Source organism: Nerophis ophidion, linkage group LG12, assembly GCF_033978795.1.
Source record: "Nerophis ophidion isolate RoL-2023_Sa linkage group LG12, RoL_Noph_v1.0, whole genome shotgun sequence".
Taxonomy (NCBI): Eukaryota; Metazoa; Chordata; class Actinopteri; order Syngnathiformes; family Syngnathidae; genus Nerophis; species Nerophis ophidion.
This window is the reverse complement of record NC_084622.1, coordinates 62,629,063-62,656,573: the sequence shown is the minus strand read 5'-3', so window position 1 is coordinate 62,656,573 and position 27,511 is coordinate 62,629,063. Positions and strand designations below refer to the sequence as shown.

General features: G+C 43.1%; 1 protein-coding gene across 1 annotated transcript in view; it reads right to left on the bottom strand.

The window, feature by feature from the left end:
* Positions 1–27,511, bottom strand: part of tmtc2b (transmembrane O-mannosyltransferase targeting cadherins 2b) — a 360,692-nt gene that overhangs the window by 202,960 nt on the left and 130,221 nt on the right. Inside the window, exon 2 of the mRNA XM_061917943.1 lies at positions 24,522–25,098. Coding sequence (XP_061773927.1) covers positions 24,522–25,098 — 577 coding nt within the window. The remainder of the gene's footprint in view (positions 1–24,521; positions 25,099–27,511) is intronic.

Sequence of the window (27,511 nt, the reverse complement as noted above, 5' to 3'; positions counted from 1 at the left end):
TTGAATGCTAAAAACGTTATGACAGACCGTCTTGAAAACGGGATGGAATTTAATGCTTTTTTACTTGATGAGACACCCAAATGTACATTAAGATAAATATATGTGGGATTTACAATATTTACTCTGACCGATAAAACACTGAATATTGACAAAATATGAACGTCACATCACATCTCGATCGACATATTTTACAATCAAGCGAAACGCAACAAAAATGCTAGTAACAGTGAAATATGAACGCGAAGGGTAAAAAAACAAAACACCTACAATCTGATATATGCTGATCCGCCTCCGCTTGGGATGGTTTCCTGCTGGCTCCGCTGTGAACGGGACTCTCGCTGCTGTGTTGGATCCGCTTTGGACTGGACTCTCGCGACTGTGTTGGATCCATTATGGATTGAACTTTTACAGTATCATGTTAGACCCGCTCGACATCCATTGCTTTCCTCCTCTCCAAGGTTCTCATAGTCATCATTGTCACCGACGTCCCACTGGGTGTGAATTTTCCTTGCCCTTATGTGGGCCTACCGAGGATGTCGTAGTGGTTTGTGCAGCCCTTTGAGACACTAGTGATTTAGGGCTATATAAGTAAACATTGTTTGATTGATTGATTGATTGATATATCACTAAGCTTTAAAACTTTATTGAAAAAAATGTCCTTCCACGTACAAACCCTGTTTCCATATGAGTTGGGAAATTGTGTTAGATGTAAATATAAACAGAATACAAAGATTTGCAAATCCTTTTCAACCCATATTCAGTTGAATATGCTACAAAGACAACATATTTGATGTTTAAACTGATAAACATTTTTTGGGGGGGGGGCAAATAATCATTAACTTTAGAATTTGATGCCAGCAACACGTGACAAAGAAGTTGGGAAAGGTGGCAATAAATACTGATAAGGTTGAGGAATGCTCTTCAAATCAATCAATCAATCAATGTTTATTTATATAGCCTCAAATCACAAATGTCTCAAAGGACTGCACAAATCGGTTTAGCTCGGGGCGGTTTAGCTCGGTTGGTAGAGCGGCTGTGCCAGCAACTTGAGGGTTGCAGGTTCGATTCCCGCATCCGCCATCCTAGTCACTGCCGTTGTGTCCTTGGGCAAGACACTTTACCCACCTGCTCCCAGTGCCGCCCACACTGGTTTAAATGTAACTTAGATATTGGGTTTCACTATGTAAAGCGCTTTGAGTCACTAGAGAAAAAGCGCTATATAAATATAATTCACTTCATTACGACTACAACATCCTCGGGAGAACCCACAAAAGGGCAAGGAAAACTCACACCCAGTGGGCAGGGAGAATTCACACCCAGTGGGACGCCGGTGACAATGCTGACTATGAGAAACCTTGGAGAGGACCTCAGATGTGGGCAATCCCCCCCTCTAGGGGACCGAAAGCAATGGATGTCGAGCGGGTCTAACATGATACTGTGAAAGTTCAATCCATAGTGGCTCCAACACAGACGCGAGAGTTCAGTTCAAAGCGGATCCAAGACAGCAGCGAGAGTCCCGTCTACAGGAAACCATCTCAAGCGGAGGCGGATCAGCAGCGTAGAGATGTCCCCCTGTCACAGGCGAGCGGTCCATCCTGGGTCTCGACTCTGGACAGCCAGTACTTCATCCATGGTCATCGGACATAGGGGGACATAGGAGAAAGAAAAGAAGCGGCAGATCAACTGGTCTAAAAAGGAGGTCTATTTAAAGGCTAGAGTATACAGATGAGTTTTAAGGTTATATGGAACATCACAGAGGTGTCCGAAAAATACGGTACCCACTATCCCCGTAATAAATATAGAAACAGAAAACGATAACGAAACCAGTGAAAACTTATACCAGATGTTTTTGTTCATAGGTGATTCACACAAAAAGTGGAGCGTACAAAAACCGAGGTGCCTTTTTACCGTTCCGTGGACCGGGTGACCCTTTTCATGCCATACAGTAGTACGTAACATCAGTGATGTCTCACTGGCCTCCCCTGAACACTTCACAGCACAGGTAACCCCTGTCAGCTCTGTCACCAATCAGACACACACACACACACACACACACACACACACACACACACACACACACGCCGCAAGCAGTGACCTTGCACTAAGTGTGAACAGAAACTGGGAGGTGTGAAAAGATAAAGCATGTCAGCTTGACATTCACTAAGGACCATGCTGCGCCTGTGCCAAGATTTTACAAATGATTTGTCAAAGTCCGGGTCAGCGTGCGTCGGACTCGGACAAAGTGACCTCAGACGAACGTCTCAACTTTTCTACGATGATAAATATAAGAGGTTGGATTTTTTTCCTGACAGGATATCATCAACATGGTTGTGTTTTTTTTTCTTTTTTATGCAGGTTACACTTCCAAGCATCGGATTTCGTATCACAGTTTCAAAGAGCTCTCGTCCTTGTTGGCTGAGAAACAAAGATCAGCCCCTCGGGCCTTTGCTGTTCCTCACTAGGCTTATTCAAGGAATGCAATATCAGGTGGAAAAAAAAAAACAAAAAAAAAACTATAGTCCAAACATTTGCCTTTGTGGCTGAGAATGAGGCTGCACCTCATCAGAAATTGCAGAGTTGTTTCCTGAGAATTTCGGGCTTCACGGTGGCAGAGGGGTTAGTGCGTCTGCCTCACAATACGAAGTTCCTGCAGTCCTGGGTTCAAATCCAGGCTCGGGATCTTTCTGTGTGAAGTTTGCATGTTCTCCCCGTGACTGCGTGGGTTCCCTCCGGGTACTCCGGCTTCCTCCCACCTCCAAAGACATGCACCTGGGGATAGGTTGATTGGCAACACTAAATTGGCCCTAGTGTGTGAATGTTGTCTGTCTATCTGTGTTGGCCCTGTGATGAGGTGGCGACTTGTCCAGGGTGTACCCTGCCTTCCGCCCGATTGTAGCTGAGATAGGCGCCAGCGCCCCCCGCGACCCCCAAAGGGAATAAGCTGTAGAAAATGGATGGATGGATGGACATTGCTTTCCTCATCACCATGTTGTATATTTTGCACTTGCACTTATCTTTATTGTTGAACAAAACTAATAACAGAATCAGAATCACTTTATTAATCCCCGAGGGGAAATGAAGATGTTCAGCACAATCCCATTCATAAATGATAAATAAATAAATGGCTTGTACTTGTATAGCGCTTTTCTACCTTCAAGGTACTCAAAGCGCTTTGACACTACTTCCACATTCACCCATTCACACACACATTCACACACTGATGGAGGGAGCTGCCATGCAAGGCGCTAACCAGCACCTATCAGGACAGAACGGACGTGACGAGGTTGGTACTAGGTGGGGATTGAACCAGGGACCCTCGGGTTGCGCACGGCCACTATACCACTGCGCCACGCCGCCATTCATCATCAGACAAGTGGGAAACAGGTGCCTTCAAAACGGAATGTACATGAAAATAAAGATGTGGGATTTGCAATATTAACTATGAACGATAAAACACTGAATATTGACCACAAATGCAACAAACACAGCAAAATATGAAAGCCAAATAGGATGGATTGCATTTTATCCATACACTTAGGTAAAACGCAGTCCATCCTATTTGGGTCCCATATCAAACTTAAGAAGGTCAGTGACTTCACTATAAAAGTGTGTGACATTGTTATCACCAGGAAGGATGAGATCACCTACCTAGGTTCCATTCTAGAGGCGAATCTTTCCTGTGATAAAATGGCAACCAAGGTGATCAAAAAGGTCAACCAAAGAATCCTCTACAGAATCTCCTCTCTGGTCAACAAAAGCACCTTGAGGATTCTAGCGGGAACTCTCATTCAACCCTTCTTCGATTACGCTTGCACCTCCTGGTACCCCAGCACCTCCAAAACCCTCAAATCTAGACTCCAAACATCCCAGAATAAACTAATCCGGTTACTTTTAGACCTCCACCCCAGATCACACCTCAATCCAACCCACTTCTCCAAAGTGGGCTGGCTCAGGGTGGAGGACAGAGTAAAACAACTTGCACTGAGCCTGGTCTATAAAATCCGCTACACCTCCTTGATACCGAAGTATACGTCGAACTACTTCCTTAACGTAAATGACCGTCATAACCACAACACCAGGGGGAGCTCCACAAACCACGTTAAACCCAGATTTCGATCTAACAAAGGTCTTAACTCATTCTCTTTCTATGCCACATCAATGTGGAATGCACTCCCAACAGGTATAAAAGTAAGTGCATCTCTATATTCCTTCAAAACCGCTCTAAAACAACACCTCCAGGCAACTTCAACACTTTACTGATACCCTCCTCCATTCACATCCCATCTCCCCGGATTATAAACAACTCAAATGTACTTCTAATGTATATACTTGTTCTTATGCTATGTGAACTCACTATGTTCTCTGCTGGCTGTACATATCCTACTAAATAAGACGAGTTCCGAGCTGCCATGACTCTATTACCATAGTAACTAGTTAGATTACCATAGTAACTAATTAGATTACCTTAGTAACTAGTATATCATGCAAAAATGCAGATTCAAACCATTGAAATACTTTGTATAATTCAAAATTTACGGTCATTTGAAAACAACACTGCACATCATGATGGAAGCTACAGTTCCCATCCTAAGGATCTAAATAAATTATTTGGTAATGTCCAGCGAGCCAGATTGAAAAGTCACTGCCATCATTTTTTGTGAATAATCACAAAAAAAAATTTCAATAATACGCAGATTAATCAAAATATGTAATCTGACCGCACATGCTCTTCTACCTTAATTGTGAATGGCTACCTGAAATTGTACCTCAAAATACACCCTCATGGGTGTATTTTGAGCCGCATTGGGTTAGAAAAATGTGGCCAGAGGCCGGGCTGTGTGTGTGTATATATATATGTGTGTATATATATATATTAAATGGATTATCCAGAAAATAGGCTCGATACCGTGGTAGAGCGCAATACGTATGTGTGGGAAAAATCACAAGACTACTTCATCTCTACAGAACTGTTTCATGAGGGGTTCCCTCAATCGTCAGGAGATTTCTGACGATTGAGAGAACCCTACTTCATCTCTTCAGAACTGTTTCATGAGGGGTTCCCTCAATCGTCAGGAGATTTCTGACGATTGAGAGAACCCTACTTCGTCTCTACAGAACTGTTTCATGAGGGGTTCCCTCAATCGTCAGGAGATTTCTGACGATTGAGCGAACCCTACTTCGTCTCTACAGAACTGTTTCATGAGGGGTTCCCTCAATCGTCAGGAGATTTCTGACGATTGAGAGAACCCTACTTCGTCTCTACAGAACTGTTTCATGAGGGGTTCCCTCAATCGTCAGGAGATTTCTGACGATTGAGAGAACCCTACTTCGTCTCTACAGAACTGTTTCATGAGGGGTTCCCTCAATCGTCAGGAGATTTCTGACGATTGAGAGAACCCTACTTCGTCTCTACAGAACTGTTTCATGAGGGGTTCCCTCAATCGTCAGGAGATTTCTGACGATTGAGAGAACCCTACTTCGTCTCTACAGAACTGTTTCATGAGGGGTTCCCTCAATCGTCAGGAGATTTCTGACGATTGAGAGAACCCTACTTCGTCTCTACAGAACTGTTTCATGAGGGGTTCCCTCAATCGTCAGGAGATTTCTGACGATTGAGAGAACCCTACTTCGCCTCTACAGAACTGTTTCATGAGGGGTTCCCTCAATCGTCAGGAGATTTCTGACGATTGAGAGAACCCTACTTCGCCTCTACAGAACTGTTTCATGAGGGGTTCCCTCAATCGTCAGGAGATTTCTGACGATTGAGAGAACCCTACTTCGTCTCTACAGAACTGTTTCATGAGGGGTTCCCTCAATCGTCAGGAGATTTCTGACGATTGAGAGAACCCTACTTCGTCTCTACAGAACTGTTTCATGAGGGGTTCCCTCAATCGTCAGGAGATTTCTGACGATTGAGAGAACCCTACTTCGTCTCTACAGAACTGTTTCATGAGGGGTTCCCTCAATCGTCAGGAGATTTCTGACGATTGAGAGAACCCTACTTCGTCTCTACAGAACTGTTTCATGAGGGGTTCCCTCAATCGTCAGGAGATTTCTGACGATTGAGAGAACCCTACTTCGTCTCTACAGAACTGTTTCATGAGGGGTTCCCTCAATCGTCAGGAGATTTCTGACAATTGAGAGAACCCTACTTCGTCTCTACAGAACTGTTTCATGAGGGGTTCCCTCAATCGTCAGGAGATTTCTGACGATTGAGAGAACCCTACTTCGTCTCTACAGAACTGTTTCATGAGGGGTTCCCTCAATCGTCAGGAGATTTCTGACGATTGAGAGAACCCTACTTCGTCTCTACAGAACTGTTTCATGAGGGGTTCCCTCAATCGTCAGGAGATTTCTGACGATTGAGAGAACCCTACTTCGTCTCTACAGAACTGTTTCATGAGGGGTTCCCTCAATCGTCAGGAGATTTCTGACGATTGAGAGAACCCTACTTCGTCTCTACAGAACTGTTTCATGAGGGGTTCCCTCAATCGTCAGGAGATTTCTGACGATTGAGAGAACCCTACTTCGTCTCTACAGAACTGTTTCATGAGGGGTTCCCTCAATCGTCAGGAGATTTCTGACGATTGAGAGAACCCTACTTCGTCTCTACAGAACTGTTTCATGAGGGGTTCCCTCAATCGTCAGGAGATTTCTGACGATTGAGAGAACCCTACTTCGTCTCTACAGAACTGTTTCATGAGGGGTTCCCTCAATCGTCAGAAATCTCCTGACGATTGAGGGAACCCCTCATGAAACAGTTCTGTAGAGATGAAGTAGTCTTGTGTGATTTTTCCACACACACTTTATATATACATACACGCACTAATTGACTAATAAAGTAACTGCGGTGAACAAAACTGATATCAGAATCAGAATCAGAATCAGAAATACATTAATAATCCCCAAGGGGGAATTAAGATTTTCAGCACAATCCCATTCAGGATCAGACAAATATTACAGGGAGACAGAACAGGATCGCTGACGGGTTTTCCCACTTCCGACGCCCCTTTAAAAAAAGGTGAGAAACAGGTAAACACTTGAGGGGTGAGGGGAGCTGTCCAGACTGAGGCAGAGGGGGAAAAAAACTCATACCCATAGCACACATAAGCATGTGTGTAAGAGGGAAACATCAAAGAACACAAAGGAACATAAAGACATTTCTAAATACAGCTACAAAAGTAAAAACAACAACAACAAAAAAACACATACACTGTGGTGGCCTCTGAGACAGGAGCAGACCCAACAAAGCAACCAAGAGAGCCGACTCTACCCTCGACCGAGGTGTACGATACGCGCTCATTCAGCCAATACATTCCCTTACATAAGAGAAATAAGGTCAACATTGTGAGATTTCCTTCGTCCATTTGCAACCGATTTTGGAATGAGTCAACAAAACACAGACTGCAGAAAATAGTCTCGTAAAAGCGTGTTTTTCCACATAAATTGTGGACACACACAAATGCACACACCTCCCTTGAACAACTGTGATGCACTCGGATGCTATAAAGTCGCAGACTGGAAGCAACTCAGCACAAGACCAAGCTTTAATCAAGCCTGCTGGCACCTCAGCTTGATTTAATGGCACATGTGGAGACGGCACATGTAGAGCAGAGAACCCACTGTGCGCTATAGACCTACACAGCTAACATAAAACTAGTGTTTTTGTTTGTTTTTTACTACAGCATTAGAGCTTGCTTATTTGACCTACAGGTGGTCCTCAGGTTACTATGGAACTTTGTAACCCAAATAGGTGAAACTGTCAGGGTTATTTGTTGACGAACCCCATGATGCAGGCATTGAATGGGAAAACATGATTTAATTTAAATAATAGAACAAGAACAAACAAAAAGCACGCACGTGGACGGAATAACAAACTAAGAGAGCTAGCACTGGGAGCTAGAAAAACAAAAAGGAACTTTAGCATGGAAGCTAGAGGATAACAAACAGAAAAACTGGAAATAGCTATGGCTAACAAAAACAGCTTAACCGCTACGACGACCAGGACAAGATGTAGCACGACAGGTAATAGCTGAAATGATGCCAGACACGAGAGGTAGCAAAGACACAAGAGTGACATGAGGCAACCACAATACAAATAGGGAAAACATGATTTAATTTAAATAATAGAACAAGAACAAACAAAAATCACGCAAGTGGGCGGAATAACAAGCTAAGAGAGCTAGCATTGGGAGCTAGAAAAACAAAAAGGAACTTTAGCATGGAAGCTAGAGGATAACAAACAGAAAAACTGGAAATAGCTATGGCTAACAAAAACAGCTTAACCGCTACGACGACCAGGACAAGATGTAGCACGACAGGTAATAGCTGAAATTATGCCAGACACGACAGGTAGCAAAGACACAAGAGTGACATGAGGCAACGACAATACAAATGGGGAAAACATGATTTAATTTAAATAATAGAACAAGAACAAACACAAAGCACGCACGTGGGCGGAATAACAAACTAAGAGAGCTAGCACTGGGAGTTAGAAAAACAAAAAGGAACTTTAGCATGGAAGCTAGAGGATAACAAACAGAAAAACTGGAAATAGCTATGGCTAACAAAAACAGCTTAACCGCTACGACGACCAGGACAAGATGTAGCACGACAGGTAATAGCTGAAATGATGCCAGACACGACAGGTAGCAAAGACACAAGAGTGACATGAGGCAACGACAATACAAATGGGGAAAACATGATTTAATTTAAATAATCGAACAAAAACAAGCAAAAAGCACGCATGTGGGCGTAATAACAAACTAAGAGAGTTAGCACTGGGAGCTAGAAAAACAAAAAGGAACTTTAGCATGGAAGCCAGAGGATAACAAACAGAAAAACTGCAAATAGCTATGGCTAACAAAAACAGCTTAACCGCTACGACGACCAGGACAAGATGTAGCACGACAGGTAATAGCTGAAATGATGCCAGACACGACAGGTAGCAAAGACACAAGAGTGACATGAGGCAACGACAATACAAATGACAATACAATGATCCAGCACTGACTGGAGGAACAAAGCAGGTAAAATAGGAGCAGGCTTATTGGCAACAGGTGTGGCCAGGTGCCAATCAGTCGCAGCTGAGGAACACAGCACTCAGGGAACAAGACCGGAAGCTGACAAAATAAGAGCACAAGACAGGAACTAAGGACAGGAAATACTAAACACACTGAGGAGGAACACAGCACTCAGGGAACAAGACAGGAAGCTGACAAAATAAGAGCACTAGACAGGAACTAAGGACAGGAAATACTAAACACACTGAGGAGGAACACAGCACTCAGGGAACAAGACAGGGAGCTGACAAATTAAGAGCACTTGACAGGAACTAAAAGACAGGAAATACTAAACACAGGAAACAGACAAATGCAGAGGAAAAAACTAAAACATAGACAAACTGTCAGGGGCAAGCCTGACAGAAACTAGATAATCTGGTTGAAAAACACTGCTCTACACAATAACGATTTTTTCTTACCTTCAGTTTTCACTGAGAACATTTGTGGGTAACTTCTGGTTGAATAAGTAATGCAGCCGAAAGCTACCGCAACAATTCGACTTAAGCTCCTAACAATTTACATAGCGGTCAGACAAAAATATTTTTTAGCTGATATGAACAGGCTGATTGGCAACAGGTGTGGCCAGGTGCCAATCAGTCGCAGCTGAGGAACACAGCACTCAGGGAACAAGACAGGAAGCTGACAAAATAAGAGCTAAGGACAGGAAATACTAAACACACTGAGGAGGAACACAGCACTCAGGGAACAAGACAGGAAGCTGACAAATTAAGAGCACTTGACAGGAACTAAAAGACAGGAAACAGACAAATGCAGAGGAAAAAACTAAAACATAGACAAACTGTCAGGGGCAAGCCTGACAGAAACTAGATAATCTGGTTGAAAAACACTGCTCTACACAATAACGATGTTTTCCTACCTTCAGTTTTCACTGAGAACATTTGTGGGTAACTTCTGGTTGAATAAGTAATGCTGCCGAAAGCTACCGCAACAATTCGACTTAAGCTCCTAACAATATACATAGCGGTCAGACAAAAAAGATTTTTAGCTGATATGAACAGGCTGATTGGCAACAGGTGTGGCCAGGTGCCAATCAGTCGCAGCTGAGGAACACAGCACTCAGGGAACAAGACAGGAAGCTGACAAAATAAGAGCTAAGGACAGGAAATACTAAACACACTGAGGAGGAACACAGCACTCAGGGAACAAGACAAAGCTGACAAAATAAGAGCACTAGACAGGAACTAAGGACAGGAAATACTAAACACACTGAGGAGGAACACAGCACTCAGGGAACAAGACAGGAAGCTGACAAATTAAGAGCACTTGACAGGAACTAAAAGACAGGAAATACTAAACACAGGAAACAGACAAATGCAGAGGAAAAAACTAAAACATAGACAAACTGTCAGGGGCAAGCCTGACAGAAACTAGATAATCTGGTTGAAAAACACTGCTCTACACAATAACGATTTTTTTCTTACCTTCAGTTTTCACTTAGAACATTTGTGGGTAACTTCTGGTTGAATAAGTAATGCAGCCGAAAGCTACCGCAACAATTCGACTTAAGCTCCTAACAATTTACATAGCGGTCAGACAAAAAAGATTTTTAGCTGATATGAACAGGCTGATTGGCAACAGGTGTGGCCAGGTGCCAATCAGTCGCAGCTGAGGAACACAGCACTCAGGGAACGAGACAGGAAGCTGACAAAATAAGAGCACTAGACAGGAACTAAGGACAGGAAATACTAAACACACTGAGGAGGAACACAGCACTCAGGGAACAAGACAGGAAGCTGACAAAATAAGAGCACTAGACAGGAACTAAGGACAGGAAATACTAAACACACTGAGGAGGAACACAGCACTCAGGGAACAAGACAGGAAGCTGACAAAATAAGAGCTAAGGACAGGAAATACTAAACACACTGAGGAGGAACACAGCACTCAGGGAACAAGACAGGAAGCTGACAAATTAAGAGCACTTGACAGGAACTAAAAGACAGGAAACAGACAAATGCAGAGGAAAAAACTAAAACATAGACAAACTGTCAGGGGCAAGCCTGACAGAAACTAGATCATCTGGTTGAAAAACACTGCTCTACACAATAACGATTTTTTTCTTACCTTCAGTTTTCACTGAGAACATTTGTGGGTAACTTCTGGTTGAATAAGCAATGCAGCCGAAAGCTACCGCAACAATTCGACTTAAGCTCCTAACAATTTACATAGCGGTCAGACAAAAAAGATTTTTAGCTGATATGAACAGGCTGATTGGCAACAGGTGTGGCCAGGTGCCAATCAGTCGCAGCTGAGGAACACAGCACTCAGGGAACAACTACTGTAACTCATTGGGAGAGACAATCAGATAAGCAGACCCTCTCGCCCATCCCCAGCGTTAAATGTCAAAACTACTTTAAGCTGCGTAATAAAAGACAACGCCAGCTCTCTGCGGTCTGTCAGCCACGCATCCAGCCAGGAGCTGCAGTCCGACTGGAGAAGTTCAGTCCGCTCACTTGAAGGAGAAGAAGGGCTGCAGGCAGACTGTTATTACAGGTCATAAATGCAACGCAGTTTCCCCATTCATGCCTTGGCTTTGAGAAGTCAGCGGCCTGCATGCGAGCTGGCAAGCACGGGAGAAACCCACTTTGGAGATGATGACAGCTCTTTGTTTGGGATTCTTTTTATACCGTCGGCGACGTTGCCAAATAACATGGTCTGATCATGAAAATTGTCGGTCGAGCGCTGCACATGAAGAAATCCTCACCCTCAAAGAGACTCTCTGATTTACTGCTCTCTCGCTACAGAATGGATGGCTGTAGTTTGCAAAAAAAATAAATAAATAAAAGTGCCTGACAAGCCGCAGAGTTCCTTGTTTGTCTCAAATCAAATCAAATCAACTTTATTTATAAAGCACATTTAAAATTTACCACAGGGGTAGTCAAAGTGGTGTACAATGGACAAGTTAAAAGATAATAAGAGAACCGAGCAAACAACACAACACAAACAGAACATGATAAAAAAAAAAAAAAATAAAACATAAAAACAGGTTCACAGCAGGTATATAATGGGGCGCCATTGCAGGATGGATATCACTTAGTGTTAAAAGCCAAGGAATAAAAGTGTGTTTTTAAGAGAGATTTAAAAACAGGAATCAATCAATCAATCAATGTTTATTTATATAGCCCCAAATCACAAATGTCTCAAAGGACTGCACAAATCATTACGACTACAACATCCTCGGAAGAACCCACAAAAGGGCAAGGAAAACTCACACCCAGTGGGCAGGGAGAATTCACATCCAGTGGGACGCCAGTGACAATGCTGACTATGAGAAACCTTGGAGAGGACCTCAGATGTGGGCAACCCCCCCCCCTCTAGGGGACCGAAAGCAATGGATGTCGAGCGGGTCTAACATGATACTGTGAAAGTTCAATCCATAGTGGCTCCAACACAGCCGCGAGAGTTCAGTTCAAGCGGATCCAAGACAGCAGCGAGAGTCCCGTCGATATTGAATCGAATTGTGGGACACCCAAAGATTCGCAGCCCTAGTAAACAGTCAGTGGCACTTTTATTAACCCAGTTAGTCAAAATGGGTATTAACAACACAGAAAAGTAGTACAGTAGTTTTTTAAATTTTCCTGAAGGAACTCTCCTGAAGGAATCAATAAAGTACTATCTATCTACAGAATTACATAACATAAATAAAATAGAAAAATATTTTTTCAACTCCAAATAACATAGCTGTGCGAATAGTGCAAAATGTATTAAACTCAGATTAAAAAAATACATTTGCGTTGAATCGAAAAAAAATCGATTTATAATCGAATCGCGACCCCAAGAATCGATATTCAATCAATCAATCAATGTTTATTTATATAGCCCCAAATCACAAATGTCTCAAAGGACTGCACAAATCATTACGACTACAACATCCTCGGAAGAACCCACAAAAGGGCAAGGAAAACTCACACCCAGTGGGCAGGGAGAATTCACATCCAGTGGGACGCCAGTGACAATGCTGACTATGAGAAACCTTGGAGAGGACCTCAGATGTGGGCAACCCCCCCCCTCTAGGGGACCGAAAGCAATGGATGTCGAGCGGGTCTAACATGATACTGTGAAAATTCAATCCATAGTGGCTCCAACACATCAGCGAGAGTCCCGTCCACAGGAAACCATCTCAAGCGGATCAGCAGCGTAGAGATGTCCCCAACCGATACAGGCGAGCGGTCCATCCTGGGTCCCGACGAGCGGTCCATCCTGAGTCTCGACTCTGGACAGCCAGTACTTCATCCATGGTCATCGGACCGGACCCCCTCCACAAGGGAGGGGGGGACATAGGAGAAAGAAAAGAAGCGGCAGATCAACTGGTCTAAAAAGGAGGTCTATTCAAAGGCTAGAGTATACAGATGAGTTTTAAGGTGAGACTTAAATGCTTCTACTGAGGTAGCATCTCGAACTGTTACCGGGAGGGCATTCCAGAGTACTGGAGCCTGAACGGAAAACGCTCTATAGCCCGCAGACTTTTTTTGGGCTCTAGGAATCACTAATAAGCCGGAGTCTTTTGAACGCAGATTTCTTGCCGGGACATATGGTACAATACAATCGGCAAGATAGGATGGAGCTAGACCGTGTAGTATTTTATACGTAAGTAGTAAAACCTTAAAGTCACATCTTAAGTGCACAGGAAGAGAGGAGGCTTGTCTAATACTCAGAGGTAGGTCGTTCCAGAGCTTGGGGACGACTCAGAGAAAAATAACCCGCTGTGAGCCATAACCTCACATCTTTGTTGACAGCAGGTAGCCCGTAAGGACCAGATGAGTCGCCCGCTGGCCTGTTCTAAAAATAGCTCAAATAGCAGCACTTACCAGTGAGCTGCCTCTATTTTTTTTTTTTTTTTTTTTTTACTAGCAAGCAGGTCTTGCTTTGCTCGACATTTTTTAATTCTAAGGGAGACAAAACTCAAATAGAATTTGAAAATCCAAGAAAATATTTTAAAGATTTGGTTGTCACTTGTTTAAATAAATACATTTATTTTTCTACTTTGCTTCTTATAACTTTCAGAAAGACAATTTTAGAGAAAAACACAACCATAAAAATGATTTTAGTATTTTTAAACACATATACCTTTTTACCTTTTGAATTCCTTCCTCTTCTTTCCTGACAATTTAAATCACGGGGTCGGGAACCTTTTGGGCTGAGAGAGCCATGAAAGCCAAATATTTTAAAATGTATTTCCGTGAGAGCCGTTTAATATTTTTTTCAATAGTGAATACAACTAAATGCGTGCATTTTTAAGTAAGACCAACATTTTTGGAGTATATCAAGTCTCTCGTTCTTTTTAATAACATTGTTATTTTGAAGCAGAACCAATAATAAATAAAATACTTCTTGAACAGGTGCGGTAGAAAACAGATGGATTAAAATGCATGAGAATGTTTTATATTTTGAACATTATTAACAGCGGAATTATTAATTACTTATCCTGTTAAGCAATGTCAGCTAAGATTTATCTGAGAGCCAGATGCGGTCATCAAAAGATCCACATCTGGCTCTAGAGCCATAGGTTCCCTACCCCTAATTTAAATCAATGTTCAAGTATTTTTTTTATTTTTATTGTAAAGAATAATAAATACATTTTAATTTAATTCTTCATTATAGCTTCTGTTTTTTAGACGAAGAATATATGTGAAATATTTCTTCAAACTTATTATGTTTAAAATTCAAAATAAAATATTCTGGCAAATCTAGAAAATCTTTAGAATCTAATTTAAATCTTATTTCAAAGTCTGAAAATTTTTGTTCTGGAAAATCTAGAAGAAATAAGGATTCGTCTTTGTTAGAAATATAGCGTGGTCCAATTTGTTATATATTCTAACAAAATGCAGATTGGATTTTAACCTATTTAAAACATGTCATCAAAATTATAAAGTTAATCTTAATCAAATTACTAATGATGTTCCATAAATTATTTTTTTAAATTTTTTCAAAAAGATTCGAATCAGCTAATTGTTCTCTTCTTTTTTTTCGGTTGAATTTAGAATTTTAAAGAGTCGAAATTGAAGATAAACTACGTTTCAAAATTTAAATTTAATTTTTTTCCTGTTTTCTCCTCTTTTAAACCGTTCAATTAAGTGTTTTATCATCATTTATTCTCTACAAAAAACCTTCCGTAAAAGGAAAAAAAATGTGCGAGGGAATGAAATACCCATTTTTTAAATAAATATACATATATAGATTTATTTATTACAGGTAAATTGAGCAAATTGGCTATTTCTGGCAATTTATTTAAGTGTGTATCAAACTGGTAGCCCTTTGTATTAATCAGTACCCAAGAAGTAGCTCTTGGTTTCTAAAAGGTTGCTGACCCCTTGTTTACATTAAGTTGTACACAAAATGATTCTCTTTTGATCAAGTTGCTTTTGAGTCTGGAGCAAGGTGGAAGTAGTCACGGCAACGACGCCCTGTCTCGCACTTTGTGAGCAATGCAGTCTTAGCACCGTGGGTTTCGTTCAGCACACCACGTGGCGTTTGCTTTAAGTGGAAACAGCCTCACTCAAAAGTCGATATCGGTGCAGCGAGACAGTGGGCTGAAATGTAGGAGATCAATCTGCCTCTGGGGAACTTGTCAAATGACCAAACCACATTAAACATTTAAACAAGACAGAATAGCCTGATCTTTTTTCTCTCTCGCCCGATCGCGATAATGCATTTAGTTCAAGCTGCAACCGTCAAAGTTTGTTGTTGACGAACCCCAAGATGCAGAGGAGGCAGGCATTTTGTAAGTAAACATGATTTAATTAAAATAGTAAGACAAACCAAAGAAAGGGTACAAACAAAAAGCACGCACATGGGCGGATAACAAATTAAGAGAGTAATAAGCATTGGAGCTAGAAAACGAAAAGGAACTTCAGCATGGAAAACAGATGTCGTACTTGTACTTAGAAAACAAAACGGAAGCAGGGACCAGAAGACAGTAAGCTAAAAAACCGCTATCAAACATAGCTTACCGCAACGCTGCTTTGACACATCAAGATACGACACGACAGGTAGCAAAGACAAGTGCGACATGTGGCGACGACAATAATCTGGCGACTGACTCAAGACAAAGCAGGTACAAATAGGAGCGGGCTGATTGACAACAGGTGTGGCCAGGGGCCAATCAGCAGCAGCTAAGGGAAAACAGCACACAGGGAGACAAACAGGAAGCTGAACCAAAATAGAAGTGCTGACAGGAACTAAGGACAGGAAATACTTCGAAAACACAGAGGAAAAACTAAAAGTGGCAAGCCTGACAGCAACAAGCTGCAATGTGTCATCAATGCATTAGGAAAACATGACTGAAAGTGATCAGGAGGTCCGGTATTAGTATAGTACCGCGATACTAATGAATCATTTTCGGTACGATACCGAATCTGAAACGTACCGGTCCCGCAGTCCCCCGCGCCCGCGTCGAAGTCACGTCGTGACATTACTGCTTTTACGAGCAGACGAGCTTGTTCATGCCCATTACGTTAGCAGTCGATCGCTAGCCAGGCATTAAAAAAATAGACCTAAAAATTAGCGATTGCCAAGTTTCACCAAGCAACACTTTAGTCACTTGATTGACATTCAAGGCACCCGAGGGTCTTGAGAGAGATGACGCTGGAGGATTATCGTATTTTTCGGAGTATAAGTCGCTCCGGAGTATAAGTCGCACCTGACGAAAATGCATAATAAGGAAGGAAAAAAATATATATAAGTCGCACTGGAGTATAAGTCGCATTTTTGGGGAAATTTATTTGATGAAACCCAACACCAAGAATAGACATTTGAAAGGCAATTTAAAATAAATAAAGAATTGTCACGTGTGGGTCGCATTTCAATGCGGGATTGTTCCTCCAACGCAAACATAGACACTCCGGACAACAACGTAAAGGTAAGAATGATTTAATAACAAAAACACTGGTACAAAAACAGATGAAAAGAAACGCGTGGCGAAAGCACAGAAGCTAATGCTAACACTAGCACAGGATCAGGTAACAAGAAATCAACGAAACAGTTGCACACCGCAAACAAGGGACCGAGACCGACTGACGGGACAAGGCAGGCTTAAATAAGGAAGTAATTAACAAAAACAGGTGTGTGTCTGGAACCCGCAGCAGGTGAAATTAATATGTTACCATGGTGACCAAACTAACTCACAAAGGTACACAAACAACAAAGGGAGTCCAAACTAACAGAAAATAACCAAACTAAACATGATCCAGACTACAGATCATGACAAAGAATAGTGAACAACAGGCTGAATAAGTGTACGTTATATGAGGCATAAATAACCAACTGCTAAGACCCCGGAAGGGAATAAGCGGTAGAAAATGGATGGATGGATATGTTAACCTAACATATTATGGTAAGAGTCATTCAAATAACTATAACATATAGAACATGCTATACCTTTACCAAACTATCTCTCACTCCTAATCCATAAATCCCATGAAATATTAAACGTCTAGTCTCTTACGTGAATGAGCTAAATAATATTATTTGATATTTTACGGTAATGTGTTAATAATTTCACACATAAGTCGCTCCTGAGTATAAGTCGCACCCTCGGCCAAACTATGAAAAAAACTGCGCCTTATAGTCCGAAAAATACGGTACTTCCAAATGATTCAGGATAACCTAAAACAGGGGTCGGGAACCTTTTTGGCCTGCGATGAGGTGGCGACTTGTCCAGGGTGTACCCCGCCTTCCGCCCGATTGTAGCTGAGATAGGCACCAGCGCCCCCCGCAACCCCAAAAGGGAATAAGCGGTAGAAAATGGATGGATGGATGTTATTCTGAAGCTAACCAATAATAAATCAAATACTTCTTACCATTAATGCGACTTCTTGAACAGGTGCGGTAGAAAACGGATTGATGTGGATTAAAATGCATGAGAATGTTTTATATTTTGAAGATTATTTTTAACACTGTGATTACCAGCGGAATTATTCATTACTTATCGTGTTAAGCAATGTCAGCTAAGATTTATCCGAGAGCCAGATGCAGTCATCAAAAGAGCCACATCTGGCTCTAGAGCCATAGGTTCCCTACCCCGGACCTAAAATCATCAGCCCGGAGGTTGGGTCTTCAGTTGGGTGTTCCAACATTACAGTGACCCCAAACATACGTCAAAAGTGGTAAAGGAATGGCTAATTAGGGTTTTAGAATGGCCTTCCCAAAGTCCTGACTTAAACATGTGGACAATGCTGAAGAAACAAGTCCATGTCAGAAAACCAACACATGTAGCTGAACTGCCCCAATTTTGTCAAGAAGAGTGGTCAAAAATTCAACCGGAAGCTTGCCAGAAGCTTGTGGATGGCTACCGAAAGCGCCTTAATGCTTGCTCTGTTATTTTCCGTTTTTCGACTATTTTTTGGAACCTTGGAGACATCATGCCTCGTCGGTGTGTTGTCGGAGGGTGTAACAACACTAACAGGGAGAGATTCAAGTTGCACCACTGGCAAGAAATCTGCCGCCAGACCCCCATTGAATGTGCCGGAGTGTCCGCATATTTGACCGGCGATGCTAAGACAGACATGGCACAGAGATGTATGGATAACCTGCAGATGCATTTGCAACCATTAAGTCAACGAAATCACAAAGGTGAGTTTTGTTGATGTTGTTGACTAATGTGCTAATCAGACATATTTGGTCGCAGCATGACTGCCAGCTAATCGATGCTAACATGCTACGCCAATCGATGCTAACATGCTATTTACGCTAGCTGTATGAACATTTCAAACTAGATACCCACATTTAACGCGAAACAAACACTTACCAATCGACGGATTTAAGTTGATCCAGTGTCACAAGATGCGAAAGTCCTGATCATTTGGTCCGCACATTTTACCGGCGATGCTAATAAGGCAGCCATGCTATGGGCCTCTTCATTAGGTACACCCATGCTATGGCCGAATAGCGTCAATAGCTATTCGCTCAATAGCTTCAGTTTCTTCTTCAATTTCGTTTTTCGCTAACTGCCTCCATACTCCGACCATCTGTTTCAATACATGCGTAATCTGTTGAATCGCTTAAACCGCTGAAATCCGAGTCTGAATCCGAGCTAATGTCGCTATATCTTGCTGTGGTAACCGCCATGTTGTTTGTATTGGCAGCACTGTCAATCAATCAATCAATCAATGTTTACTTATATAGCCCTAAATCACTAGTGTCTCAAAGGGCTGCACATAAGGGCAATGAAAACTCATACCCAGTGGGACATCTGTGACAATAATGACCCAGTGGGACGTCGGTGACATTGATGACTATGAGAACCTTGGAGAGGAGGAAAGCAATGGATGTCGAGCGGGTCTAACATGATACTGTGAAAGTTCAATCCACAATGGATCCAACACAGTCGCGAGAGTCCAGTCCAAAGCGGATCCAACACAGCAGCGAGAGTCCCGTTTACAGCGGAGCCAGCAGGAAACCATCCCAAGCGGAGGCGGATCAGCAGCGCAGAGATGTCCCCAGCCGATACACAGGCAAGCAGTACATGGCCACCGGATCGGACCGGACCCCCTCCACAAGGGAGAGTGGGACATAGAAGAAAAAGAAAAGAAACGGCAGATCAACTGGTCTAAAACAGGGAAATGGACAGTCGCATTGCAAATAGCGTAAATCAAGAACTTTAAAGCTTTTTTTTAGGGATATTCCGGGAGCTTAACATTTAGAAAAAAACTTCGAAAAAATAAAACAAGCCACTGGGAACTGATTTTTATTGTTCTTAACCCTTTTGAAATTGTGAGAATGTTCCCCTTTAAAGAATAGTTGAGCATCCTCCAGAGGACACACAAAGTCAGACAACACTTGAATCATGAGAGATGGGTGAGCAATGTGCGGCTGAGCATTGAAAGAAAGCCTTGTGTCTTTTTGTGCAGAAACATCTCCTCAGTGGTGTTACCTCTATTAAATGAAGCTGTTTTTATGTTCACTTCATCAAGGACATGTGCCGAAAACGCTCATTTGCACCGGTTGCTCAAAAAAACCCTTTCATTCCATTTACGCACACGTCTCATTGTATTGTGTTACGGTGTGCAGAGAAGCGTGGGCGTCATAACGACAGCCAGCAGTAAATACTTGTGACAGGTGCTGCGGGGGAAAAATGGCAGCGTAGTGGTCGGGTGCTTCAAAGGAGACGAGGAAATAGAAAATGCCTATCAATTTCCGTCACATGCATCTGAATATCGCCTTGATTGTTACTACAAACCAATGCGTGTGCATTATTCAATGCTTTTATGCTCCCTACGGCCATCTAAAAACTCTCTCGAGTATCACAGTCAATGGATAATTAGGTCATGGAGCCATACGAGTCACGCGACCAAAAGCTAAAATTATGACGAAACACAAACCACTTCCACCAAGGAAGTTTGATTGTTGAATCAGGCAAATAAGAAGAAATGTTTGTCGTGTATCAAAAGATGCCACGGCTTGTTTTTTATGTTATTTTTTATTGACTGCGTTTTTAGGCACTGGCCAGGAATCGGAGCCAGCAGCATCTAATGCTAATGACGCTACCTTGATTACATCACGATAGCAAGTACAGATATGCATGAAAACACTCCCGACGGACCTCACACATTGGACGGTTTAGTATTAATTTGATTGATTGATACTTTTATTAGTAGATTGCACAGTTCAGTACATTTAAGTCTCACCTTAAAACTCATCTGTATACTTTAGCCTTTAAATAGACCTCCTTTTTAGACCAGTTGATCTGCCGCTTCTTTTCTTTCTCCTATGTCCCCCCCTCCCTTGTGGAGGGGGTCCGGTCCGATGACCATGGATGAAGTACTGGCTGTCCAGAGTCGAGACCCAGGATGGACCGCTCGCCTGTATCGGTTGGGGACATCTCTACGCTGCTGATCCGCTTTAGATGGTTTCCTGTGGACGGGACTCTCGCTGCTGTCTTGGAGCCACTATGGATTGAACTTTCACAGTATCATGTTAGACCCGCTCGACATCCATTGCTTTCGGTCCCCTAGAGGGGGGGGGTTGCCCACATCTGAGGTCCTCTCCAAGGTTTCTCATAGTCAGCATTGTCACTGGCGTCCCACTGGATGTGAATTCTCCCTGCCCACTGGGTGTGAGTTTTCCTTGCCCTTTTGTGGGTTCTTCCGAGGATGTTGTAGTCGTAATGATTTGTGCAGTCCTTTGAGACATTTGTGATTTGGGGCTATATAAATAAACATTGATTGATTGATTGATTGATTGATTGATATTCCGTACAATTGACCACTAAATGGTAACACCCGAATACGTTTTTCAACTTGTTTAAGTCCACGTTAATCAATTCATGGTAAGTATGAGTTGTTTTAGTTATATTGTAAAACTTACAAATGTCGCTTGAATTTGAAGAACGAAGAATCCTTTCTAGCGGAAAGGCTATGGACAAATACGTCCGGTTCAAGGAACGAAACAGAAAATACACTTTCCACCTGCAGTGAGTGAACCCGTCCAAAAGATGGCGACATAGCACAGACAATAAAACACATTTTCATTGTCTCTGTCTCTGTATTCCGTTGAATCCCCCAAAAATGATGGCCATTAGCGAAGAAAAATCCGTAAAAATTAGTAAAGGCCGCAGGGTCCAAAGTGTGGGGAAAAGGTAGCGGCTAAAAGTCTGGAAAATACGGTACATTAGTTACCTTACGATTTTTATACGTATAAATTAATGTAACTGGAACGAATCCAGAAATAAATATAGTAACGGAATGTCGTACTTTAATTTGCTATTTTAACATTATTGTTTTAGTATTTAGTATTAATAGCCGCAACTTGTAAAATGATTTCCTTATCAAAATGGTTAAATAAATAAATAAATATATAAAAGAAGAAAGAATTATCCGTCCATTTTTTACAGTGTGCCCCTTATCAAAACACAAAGCTTACATGCAGACTGTTTATTTGTCTTTAAAGGCCTACTGAAACGAAATTTTCTTATTTAAACGGGGATAGTAGGTCCATTTTATGTGTCATACTTGATCATTTCGCAGTATTGCCATATTTTTGTTGAAAAGATTTAGTAGAGAACATCGACGATAAAGTTCGCACTACCACCCCCACTACCACCCCCGGCCGTGCATTGGTTGAAGGGGGCGGGGTCTGGTGGTAGCGGGGGTGTATAATATAGCCCGGAAGAATTCGGAATACATGGGATTCTGGGTATTTGTTCTGTTGTGTTTATGTTGTGTTACAGTGCGGATGTTTTACCCGAAATGTGTTTGTCACTCTTGTTTGGTGTGGGTTCACATGTGGCGCATAATAGTAAGAGTGCTAAAGTTGTTCATATCACAACCCTCAGTGTAACCTGTATGGCTGTTGAGCTTGAGCGTGTCTGCAGAAGCATTATACAACTTGTGAATGAGCTGCTAAGCTGTATGTTACGGTTGTAGAGGGCGCTAAACGTATTGTCATCATAGCCCGCCCTAATTATCGTTGTTTAGGTAAAAACCGGCGGACAGTTGAGAGAATGGATGCCCTGAAACTCGGTAGTCTCCCGGAAAAATTGAGATGGTTGGAAAATGTGACGTTGTCAAGCGGCATTTAAATAAAATATTGAGGTGCGGGCCACGTGTCTAAGACCCCTGGTTAATACATAGCACAAAGCAAAAAAAAAACTTTGTACGCTGTGTTATTTCATTTTAAATTTCAAAAGAGTCTTGTGGCTCCCATAGTTTTCTTTATTAGGTGAAACGGGTCAAAATGGCTCTTTTGCCGACCCCTGCTCCAGACAGTACATATATATATATATACTTGAAATTCAGTGAATTCTAGCTATAAATATACTCCTCCCCCTTCATCCCGTCCCGACCCCCAATCTCCCGAATTTGGATGTCTCAAGGTTGGCAATCATGCCTACAGGACAGTGGTTGAAAAACACTGCCTTAGATATACCATCCATCCATCCATCTTCTTCCGCTTATCCGAGGTTGGGTCGCGGGGGCAGCAGCCTAAGCAGGCAAGCCCAGACTTCCCTCTCCCCAGCCACTTCGTCTAGCTCTTCCCGGGGGATCCCGAAGCGTTCCCAGGCCAGCCGGGAGACATAGTCTTCCCAACGTGTCCTGGGTCTTCCCCGTGGCCTCCTACCGGTTGGAGGTGCCCTAAACACCTCCCTAGGGAGGCGTTCGGGTGGCATCCTGACCAGATGCCCGAACCACCTCATCTGGCTCCTCTCGATGTGGAGGAGCAGCGGCTTTACTTTGAGTTCCTCCCGGATGACAGAGCTTCTCACCCTATCTCTAAGGGAGAGCCCCGCCACACGGGGTATATCTAAGGTATAGATATACACAGGTATATCTAAGGCGGAGTTTCCTCCGCCTTAGATATACCTGAAAAACAATTACTCATTTTAGCACCATTTTTTTTTACACACTTGCCCTCCTATTTTGGTGGATTTTCCTCTTTTTTGGGTATTTTCCTGTAGCAGTTTCATGTCTTCCTTTCCAGCATCTACTTTGTTTTAGCGATCAAGAATATTTCAGTTCTTTTTGAGGACATTGTTGATTGTCATGTCATGTTCGGATGTACATTGTGGACGCCGTCTTTGCTCCACAGTATGTCTTTGCTGTCGTCCAGCATTCTGTTTTTGTTTACTTTGCAGCCAGTTCAGTTTTAGTTTCATTCTGCATAGCCTTCCCTAAGCTTCGATGTGTTTTCTTAGGGGCACATAGCTTTAGTTTATTTTTGGTGTAAGCATTAGACACCTTTTTACCTGCAAGCTGCCTCCCGCTGTTTCTGATATCTACAAAGCAATTAGCTACCGGCTGCCACCTACTGATACTTAAGAATATTACACGGTCACTCTGACGAGCTCTAGACAGCACAGACATTCAACAACAACACATCATTTGCAGACTATAATTACTGGTTTGTAGGGGTGTAACGTTAAGTGTATTTGTGTATTGAACCGTTTCGGTACGGGGGTTTAGGTTGGGTGCGGAGGTGTACCGAACAAGTACACATGCTAGCAGCGACCGGGCTAGGACGTTGTGTAAACATTACACACCGAGGCACAACACACAGCATGCTAGATAGACTGATCACACCTCCTCTTTTCACCGGACATGTCCTCTTTTGCGGGGCTGTCCGGGTGGAGTTTCTTAAATGCCTCAAATGTCCGGCATTTTGAGTTAGGGTTGCGTGTATTTTCATTGTTCGTTCAGGGTTATGAAGGGGTTAAAAAAACAAGACAATTTGTGCACGCAGCAGCATTTGTGAGGGAGGGGCAGAGACAAAGAGAGCGAGAGAGTTATGATAAACGCGCATGTGTCGCCAGGCTCTCCTTTTTACCCATAGATTTATCAGATTTTATTTTTTATTATCTATAGCAGGGGTGTCAAAAGTGTGCCCCGGAAGCCATTTTTTTTTACACACCAGTTTTCCAATTGGTGGGAAGAGTTATTAGTACTGTAGTGTTGTGTAAGGAAACCTGATATCACATAGCAGCATCCCAACGGATCAAATGCTTACCTTATGAAGAAGCGTGACGACCTGTCGCAGCTTGAATCGGTGCAAAATGCAGACGTCGTAAAGGGCCGATACGGCCAGCACAGTCACTCCCAGCTCTTTCCAGAGCATGCTGCATGCGGCACAGCCCAGGCTGCCTAGGAACCAAGCCACAAGCCGCAGCGGGCCGGCGTTGCCCCGCAGTTTGCAGAAACGTATGTAGCACAGCAGGGACAGCAGGAAGAAGAAGGCGGCGCCTTCGTCGGCCCGACCCACCAGACCCGCCACCGCTTCGGTGTGGATGGGGTGGGACGCGAAGAGCAGGCCGGCCAGTAGGCTCCACCAGCCTCCCCCCAGCAGCAGGTGAGCCAGCCACGTAAAAAGGCCGCTCACCGCCCCGTGGAGGCCCACGTTAACCAAGTGGTAACCCCAAGGATCCAGCCCACCGGCGGCGTGATTGAAGCGGAAGGAGAGGGTGCACAGGGGCCGGTAGGACTTATGGCTGCCGCTGTGTGTGAGCAAGGTGCCCCAGAAGTCATCGTAGAAGATATTTGTCCAGGGAGTTTCTGGAAGCAGATCCTGATTGGTCTTGATTGCACGACTGTAAAGAAATAGACAGGGGGGGGGAAAAAAAAAAAAAGGTTACAATCAACTTTGGGCTGAAATAAGTGATGTGGTGCAGACTGTGGATGTGGAGATGACATTTACATCACAGCCATACTGAACCTTGACATTTGTGCCACTTCAATTAACGTCAGGCTGCTTTACTGCCAGCCCAATTTACTACTTTGACAAGTTCAATTTATGTTATTTTCTTCTTTCTGTGAATTTCCTAATGCAGTGTTGTTCAACATTTTTGGAGCCAAAGAACATTTTATGCGTTGAAAAAATCCGCAGGCGCACGACCGGCAGAGATCATTAAAAAACAAAACACAGTTGACAGTAAAAATGTCGTTGTCGCAAGTGTTGGATATGACTTTAAACCAAAACCGACCATGCGTCACAATATCTCTTGACTCTAAGTAGGTGTGCTGTCACCACCTATCACATCACGCCGTGACTTATTTGGAGCTGTTTACCGTTTTCCTGTGTGTAGTGTTTTAGTTCTTGTCTTGCCCTCCTATTTTGGTGGATTTTCCTCTTTTTTGGGTATTTTCCTGTAGCAGTTTCATGTCTTCCTTTCCGGCATCTACTTTGTTTTAGCTATCAAGAATATTTCAGTTCTTTTTGGGGACATTGTTGATTGTCATGTCATGTTCGGATGTACATTGTGGACGCCGTCTTTGCTCCACAGTAAGTCTTTGCTGTCGTCCAGCATTCTGTTTTTGTTTACTTTGCAGCCAGTTCAGTTTTAGTTTCATTCTGCATAGCCTTGCCTAAGCTTCAATGTGTTTTCTTAGGGGCACTTAGCTTTAGTTTATTTTTGGTGTAAGCATTAGACACCTTTTTACCTGCAAGCTGCCTCCCGCTGTTTCTGATATCTACAAAGCAATTAGCCGAGCTCTAGACAGCACAGACATTCAACAACAACACATCATTTGCAGACTATAATTACTGGATTGTAGGGGTGTAACGTTAAGTGTATTTGTATTGAACCGTTTCGGTACGGGGGTTTAGGTTCGGTGCGGAGGTGTACCGAACAAGTACACATGCTAGCAGCGACCGGGCTAGGACGACATGTAAAAGCCAGAGCTATAAGACCATCCAACCGGACGAGTTTCCACACGGACATATTAAGTAGCGTACCGCACGTTGTGTAAACATTACACACCGAGGCACAACACACAGCATGCTAGATAGACTGACCACACCTCCTCTTTTCACCGGACATGTCCTCTTTTGCGGGGCTGTCCGGGTGGAGTTTCTTAAATGCCTCAAATGTCCGGCATTTTGAGTTAGGGTTGCGTGTATTTTCATTGTTCGTTCAGGGTTATGAAGGGGTTAAAAACAAGACAATTTGTGCACGCAGCAGCATTTGTGAGGGAGGGGCAGAGACAGAGAGAGAGAGAGAGTTATGATAAACGCGCTAACAAAATAAGATTCTCAGAAAGCTGGCGTGCACAAGTGATGTGCACGCCAGCTTTCTGAGGGATCGCTTGTGCACGCCAGTTTTCCGAGACTCTGTATTTAGTTAGCGCAGGCAGCATGAAGCAGGGCTTTTATTGTGAAGATAGGAAATGTGCAGTCGGCCTTTAGAGTTTTGACGGAAGGTACGGCGCGAGAGTCTGTTGAAATAAAAAGTGTTTCTCGCCTTCCTCTCGGTCATATTTTCATAATAATGATCTTGCAGCAGCCAGCGTCATCTCACAAGACCCTCCGGTACCGTGAATGTCATTTAAGTGACGTCTTGGTGAAGATTGATGATCACTCATTTTTAGGTCTATTTTTTTTAAAAGCCTGGCTGGAGATCGACTGACACACCCCCCGCGGTCGACTGGTAGCTCGCGATCGACGTAATGGGCACCCCTGCCTTTAAGGATCCATCCATCCATCCATTTTCTACCGCTTATTCCCTTTTGGGGTCGCGGGGGGGCGCTGGCGCCTATCTCAGCTACAATCGGGTGGAAGGCGGGGTACACCCTGGACAAGTCGCCACCTCATCGCAGGGCCAACACAGATAGACAGACAACATTCACACACTAGGGCCAATTTAGTGTTGCCAATCAACCTATCCCCAGGTGCATGTCTTTGGAAGTGGGAGGAAGCCGGAGTACCCGGAGGGAACCCACGCATTCACGGGGAGAACATGCAAACTCCACACAGAAAGATCCCAAGCCTGGATTTGAACCCAGGACTGCAGGACCTTCGTATTGTGAGGCAGACGCACTAACCCCTCTGCCACCGTGAAGCCCTAGCTAGGCTTTTAAGGATGCATTCAAAAATTATGAACAAAAGATTATTGTTTTCTTGTTGCCTCAGGCAAGCATTCTCAAACAGAAACTCAAACTCTAAACATGTTCGCCACTCTCGCCACACAGCACTTACAGCTGCAGAATTGGGGATCAGACAAGACT